The 7,342-nt window shown below is 43.9% G+C and overlaps 1 protein-coding gene across 1 annotated transcript; it reads right to left on the bottom strand.

Annotated features, from left to right (window-relative positions):
• Positions 1-207: 207 nt before the first annotated feature.
• On the bottom strand, positions 208-4,263 carry MOCS2 (molybdenum cofactor synthesis 2). The gene is made up of 3 exons (XM_089682689.1): positions 4,165-4,263; positions 1,527-1,648; positions 208-343 (listed from the first exon to the last, which is right to left on the bottom strand). The coding sequence occupies exons 1-3, from the start codon at positions 4,174-4,176 to the stop codon at positions 217-219; spliced, it is 261 nt and encodes an 86-aa protein (XP_089538815.1). The 5' UTR covers positions 4,177-4,263; the 3' UTR covers positions 208-216.
• Between the last annotated feature and the right edge of the window lie 3,079 nt (positions 4,264-7,342).

Raw genomic sequence — 7,342 nt, 5'->3', positions numbered from 1 at the left:
GACCAGTCCCCCTGCACCAGGAGAGAGGAGCGGTGGACAGTCTTTATTACCGGAAACTCCCGCACAAAGGAAAAGAGAAGGAGTTATATTATGCTGGCTGAATGAAACATACGAAGGACACCAAGATTTCAGTAGGAACACACTTGGCTCTTGAATCTGGACATTATTTATTTAGCTTGCATTCAGCTTTAGTGACACATTACATACCTCTGAGTTCTACCCACCACTCACAGGAGGAATGACAGCAACTTCGTCCCCAGGGTGCAATCTTATGACCTCATCACCAATGACAACATATTCCTGACAGATAGCAAGGACCACATTATCTTGAATGATACGAAGCCTAGAAAGAAAGGCAATTGTAAGATTAAAGGAACTAGCCATATTTAATACACAATTTTAGATCATTATTGGACTTTTTTTAGCAATAAATCTTGTAATCACATTTGCAATAACGCCATTTTGGGTTAGACCACAGAGGCTTCAGCTGGTAAAACTCTTCTGAAGAGCAGTGTGCACAGCAAGCATTTACTGAGTGTTCAGCTAATTCAGTTTTCTTTTATGTAAACCCAGCAATTCATATTCCTGAGTTACCAGTTACAGCTAACAACACAATTGTATACAATGGATGGCATGATGGGAAGCCATCCATTGTATACAATCGACATGTGATCTGTATTGATTGGTCACAGCGGTCACATGACACTGGCAAGGGGCCGGTGTAGTGATATGCCATCGGCTGTGTCCCGTGGACACAGCTGACGATAGATCGCGCTGTTACGCGGCCGTGTGAGCGGCTCATTTTGACAGGACGTCATATGACGCCCAGTCACAACAGCGAGTGTCCCGCCCAGTCGTCAATCTGTTATAGGCCGGGCGGGAAGGTATTAATGGTTACTTCGGTGACCATGGCCTCACGGCAGAAATGTACAGCAGACTCCGTTGAACATACTGATAGCACTTATAAGTGGCGAACAAGCCACTGATCAGAGCTATTCACCTAAAATGTGACCCAACCCCTACCCGCTGCTACAGTCAAGTTGGACTTGAAAGCAGTATGAGGTGTTCTGTGCCATATCTCAGCTCCCAGTGTCATATATTCATTTTTTTCCCCAGTGTCATATATTCATTTTTTTCCCCAGTGTCATATATTCATTTTTTTCCCCAGTGTCATATATTCATTTTTTTCCCCAGTATCATATATTCATTTTTTTCCCCAGTGTCATATATTCATTTTTTTCCCAGTGTCATATATTCATTTTTTTCCCCAGTATCATATATTCATTTTTTTCCCAGTGTCATATATTCATTTTTTTCCCCAGTGTCATATATTCATTTTTTTCCCCAGTGTCATATATTCATTTTTTTCCCCAGTGTCATATATTCATTTTTTTCCCAGTGTCATATATTCATTTTTTTCCCCAGTGTCATACATTCATTTTTTTCCCCAGTGTCATATATTCATTTTTTTCCCCAGTGTCATACATTCATTTTTTTCCCAGTGTCATATGCCTGTGCGCTCTTACCTTGGGTGCAATGAAGTGATTTGCTCCCACAGTTGGTTGGATGTTGTTTCTTGGGGGACGGTTATGTTTTCAGAACGGACGCCAGCAAGTTCAGAACTTTTTGCGAAGTACAAGACCACCACCTGCAGATCCAAAGGGCCTTTATTTACAACTTAAACTCAACGATACAACTTTAAAACAAAAACATGGCAAAAAAAAAAAAAAAAAAACACACTTCAAAAGGGTAACTCCACTTTCGTGGGAGAAAAAAAAATGAGCAAAACAAATATTACAGTGTATACAATTGCGTCTCAAGTCTTATTATAATTGAATGTTATTAAAAATGACCTTTCCTCTCAATCTGCTGCTCTGTAATTTTCTGTAAAATCAAATGCAGTATGACAACCTGGAGGTATTCTGTACACAGATGATGAACAGAAGGCCCCCCCAGATATGTCATTTCCTGCTTGTGTGATTGGCTCACTGATTTTCCCAGAAGTCTGCACTAAGATACAAGAACAATTTTGGGCATCCCCTGCAACAAAAATATCCACTGTGGGGCAATACTCCCAAAGGAAAACACAAGTAATGAGATGCAGACTCTGCAATTTTCCTCATCTGAGCCCAGCAGGTACAGCAGCTGACTGATCATTATAGATCCACTCCCATACAGACACACTCTGCACATGGACACAAACAACTATTTCTTCAGAATAAAAAACAAGGTAGACATCTGCAACAATGTTTGTTAAAATGCTCACAAAATACACTGATCACCCAGAGGGGAATATGTTTTCTCAACAAAAGTGGAGTTAATCTTTAAGCCCCCATGTACATGCGCGGCAGCCCTAACTGACCCTCTGAAAAGAGATTCAAGGTGGTTTTTCAGAAGGCAGTAGACAAGCGGTTGGGGAAAAGACATTTCACCTATTTACTGCCTATTTAAACCCTGAAAAGTCTGCACCATAACTGCATGCAGTGCACCTGGTTGGGGCATGGCCCCTATTCACTTGGGTTGTGTTCCAAGGTGACACAGAAACTGGGTAATATATTGTGTTTTTGTGCCATAAACCTAACTTTAGTTTATCATTACTGCAAATTTGTGCTTGATAAACACCAGCGCTAAAATCATGTGACATCAAAAAATTGCAGCTACCACTATAATATTCTCCAGCATGTCTGCTTTCAGAAAATATAAAATGCTTAGGGTTGGGGGGAGGGGCTAAGCATTATGGTGTGAATAGGACACATTGGAAATTGTTTTTTTGGATGTCCTTATGTTGATCTGCATTTTACAGCTGCACTAAAATGCACCGGTGTGAATCGACCCTTAGAGCCCATTGTCACTTGAGCGACTTGTTAAGCGAATTTGGGATCCAAAGTCACATGGCAAGTTGCACCCCATGTTACCCAATGAGCACCATTCATATCGGTGTAACTTCAAGTCGCAGCAACTTGAAAGTAGTTCCTGACTTTCATGTGACTTGAGGGCCATAGACTTCAATTTAAATCCTCCCACCTGAATGTTATACATGCGTATTTGTACACCACAATTATTCACCCTTGGTCAAAGGCAGGGGTGTATTTACCACAAGGCAAACAAGGCACTTGCCTAGGGTGGCATTTCTCAGGGGGGGGCAGCACCTCCCCTCAGAAGAAGAGATGGAAGAAAGGACACGCAAGATGGGAACCAGGTGGGACAAGAGAGAGGCTGCGGGCTGCTTGATGGTGTAAGTAGAGTCTGACTCTCGTTCCCTGGGATGTCCACAGCTCTGAAGATAAGTGTCTTCCTTTCTATCTATATATGGGGGGGCAGGGGTGTTGTTGGTCAATGTTCGGCTCTCTCCGCAGGAGGGGGTGTTAGTCGGTGTCTGTGGGGGCAGATGATTTTTCTGTTGCTTAGGGCAGCACAAAACCTAAATACAACCCTGGCCAAAGTCGCACCCATCCAAAGTTGCATCAAGTCGCAATGAAAATTGCACAATTTTTGAAGTCGCACAAGTGTGAATGGAGCTTTAATAAACAGAAGAGGAGGTTTACTCATCTGGTGTACAGAGTAACCAATCAGCTTCTACCATCAGCTCGTTCAATTAAACTTCGACAATAAAAGCTGGAAGCGGATTGGTTACTCTGCAGAGCTGCACCAGATTCTGGTTAGGTTCGCACCTATTCGCTTTGCAGTCCATGTAGCATGATCTCCTCGGGGTCACGGTCACATCTGTGCGGTTTGGTCAGCAATGCATTTTTTTGGAAAGGGTCCGGGACTCTTTTCCCCCAGAAAATGACATTTTTGGTGCGATAGCCTTCAATGGAAACGCATATAAAGTCTTTTTGGTGCATTTCTTGCATGGCAACAGACACCTCCCCCTAGCAACATTAATACATCCCGAAAACACGTGAAAAAAGAAAACCACCCCAGAAAACTGGCATGAAGTGCAGCCTGCAGAGGTGTGATCCTAGCCTTAGTAACTCCCCCACCATGTCCTTCAGGGGAGCCTTACAGGAGGGCAGGCCGGATCTCACGGGGGGGGGGGGGAGATGAGAGGTGAGCCCTGTGCCCTCCCCCCATCACTGACACTGATGTCTGCAGACACACCACCCACCACATGGGACCCCCCAGAACAGAGATCAGTACATTACACAGCCCCGCACCCCTTACCTGACAGGACATGAGGACAGAGATCACACACAGCCAGCACCCCACCGGGAACACGGACAACCAGGAAGAGGACTCAGCCTACAGCTGGCTGCTGATTGGTGGACCAAGGAGGAGCAAGTTGGGATCTGCTCTGGGATTGGTCAGCGGCGCTCCACACCCACACTATCAGCTGAGAGCACGAGATCTGTAATAGAACACAGAGCTGGAGGAGAGGAATGAACACAAAACATACACCGAACACACATCACATACAGAACACACATCACATACAGAACATACAGAGCACAAATCACACTCAGAGCACACATCACATACAGAACATACAGAGCACACATCACATACAGAACATACAGAGCACACATCACATACAGAGCACACATCACATACAGAACATACAGAGCACACATCACATACAGAACATACAGAGCACACATCACATACAGAGCACACATCACATACAGAGCACATATCACATACAGAACATACATCACATACAGAACATACAGAGCACACATCACATACAGAGCACACATCACATACAGAGCATACATCAAATACAGAGCACACATCACAGATCACATACAGAGCACACAGAGCACACATCACAGATCACATACAGAGCACACAGAGCACACATCACAGATCACATACAGAGCACACATCACATACAGAACATACAGAGCATACATCACATACAGAGCACACATCACAGATCACATACAGAGCACACATCACACACAGAGCACACATCACAGATCACATACAGAGCACACATCACATAAAGAACATACAGAGCACACATCACATACAGAACATACAGAGCACACATCACATACAGAGCACATATCACATACAGAACATACATCACATACAGAACATACAGAGCACACATCACATACAGAGCACACATCACATACAGAGCATACATCAAATACAGAGCACACATCACAGATCACATACAGAGCACACAGAGCACACATCACAGATCACATACAGAGCGCACAGAGCACACATCACAGATCACATACAGAGCACACATCACATACAGAACATACAGAGCATACATCACATACAGAGCACACATCACAGATCACATACAGAGCACACATCACACACAGAGCACACATCACAGATCACATACAGAGCACACATCACATAAAGAACATACAGAGCACACATCACATACAGAACATACAGAGCACACATCACATAAAGAGCATATATCACATACAGAACATACATCACATACAGAGCATATATCACATACAGAACATACAGAGCACACATCACATACAGAGCATACATCACATACAGAGCACACATCACAGATCACATACAGAGCACACATCACATACAGAACATACAGAGCACACATCACATACAGAACATACAGAGCACACATCACATACAGAGCACACAGAACATACAGAGCACACATCACATACAGAGCACACATCACATACAGAGCACACATCACATACAGAGCACATATCACAGATCACATACAGAGCACACATCGCACACAGAGCACACATCACATACAGAGCACACATCACATACAGAGCACACATCACATACAGAACATACATCACATACAGAGCACACATCACACACAGAACATACAGAGCACACATCACATACAGAACATACAGAGCACACATCACATACAGAACATACAGAGCACACATCACATACAGAGCACACATTACATACAGAACATACAGAGCACACATCACATACAGAACATATAGAGCACACATCACATACAGAGCACACATCACATACAGAACATACAGAGCATACATCACATGTCACATACAGAGCACACATCACATACAGAGCACACATCACAGATCACATACAGAGCACACATCACACACAGAACACACATCGCATACAGAGCATACATCACAGATCACATACAGAGCACACATCACATATCACATACAGAGCACACATCGCATGCAGAGCACACATCACATACAGAACATACAGAGCATACATCACACACAGAGCACACATCACACACAAAACACACATAGCATACAGAGCACACATCACATACAGAACACACATAGCATACAGAGCATACATCACACACAGAGCACACAACACAGAGCACACATCACATACAGCATACATCACACACAGAACACCCATAGCATACATCACCCACAGAGCACACATAACCCACAGAGCACACATCACATACAGCACACATCACACACAGAACACCCATAGCACACATCACCCACACATCACAAACAGACCACACAGAGCATACATCACATACAGAGAACACATCACACACAGAGCACACATCATATACATCACACACAGAGCATACAGCACACATCACATACAGCACACACAGAGCACACATACCATACAGCACACACAGAGCACACATCACACACAGATCATACACCACATACAGAGCACACATCACAGACGGCACACACAGAGCACACATAATACACATAACATACAGCACACATCACTCACAGATCATACAGAGCACACATCACAAACGGCACACAAAGAGCACACATCATATACGGCGCACACAGCACACACATGCACACATCACACACATCAAATACATCACACACAGAGCATACATCACACATTGTAACATAGTTTTAGTACCTGTTTTTCCTGTCCATAAATCCATTATTGCACCAGTTTAGCAGGGTGACAACACTGTTCATTCTGCAGTGAAATCGCACAGTAGTGTTGTCACCCTGTGGAGAAGGCAGTCATAACCGCTTGCCATATAGCAGAAATACAGGGCCATTGCTGGCTTCAGCTGTTGATCATTGGGTCCTGGCTGGTGATTCCCCACCGGCACCTGTTGATCGCCGAATATCACTGATGAGGGAGAGGTCTGTATGTAAACAATACAGATGTCTCCCCTGTCATCTTCTGCACACTGCTTTGTATGGCTCTGCATAGCAATGTTCTGACACAGTACAACACACACACAGCACACAGTTAACCCTTTGATCGTCCCAGATGTTACCCCCTTCCTGCCCAGTGCCATTAGTGCAGTGTCAGTGCTTTTTATTAGCACTGATCAATGTATTGGTGTCACTGGGGATGTCAGTGATAGTTTGTCAGTTCCGCCCCAGTGTCAGAATGGCTGCTGCAGTCCTACTATAAGTCGCTAATTGATGTC

This window comes from Staurois parvus, unplaced genomic scaffold (genome assembly GCF_062004578.1).
Source record: "Staurois parvus isolate SC_StPar_1 unplaced genomic scaffold, SC_StPar_1.0 ptg000294l, whole genome shotgun sequence".
In the NCBI taxonomy this organism is placed as follows: Eukaryota; Metazoa; Chordata; class Amphibia; order Anura; family Ranidae; genus Staurois; species Staurois parvus.
The sequence above is the reverse complement of the archived record's forward strand: the minus strand, read 5'-3'. Positions and strand labels throughout refer to the sequence as shown.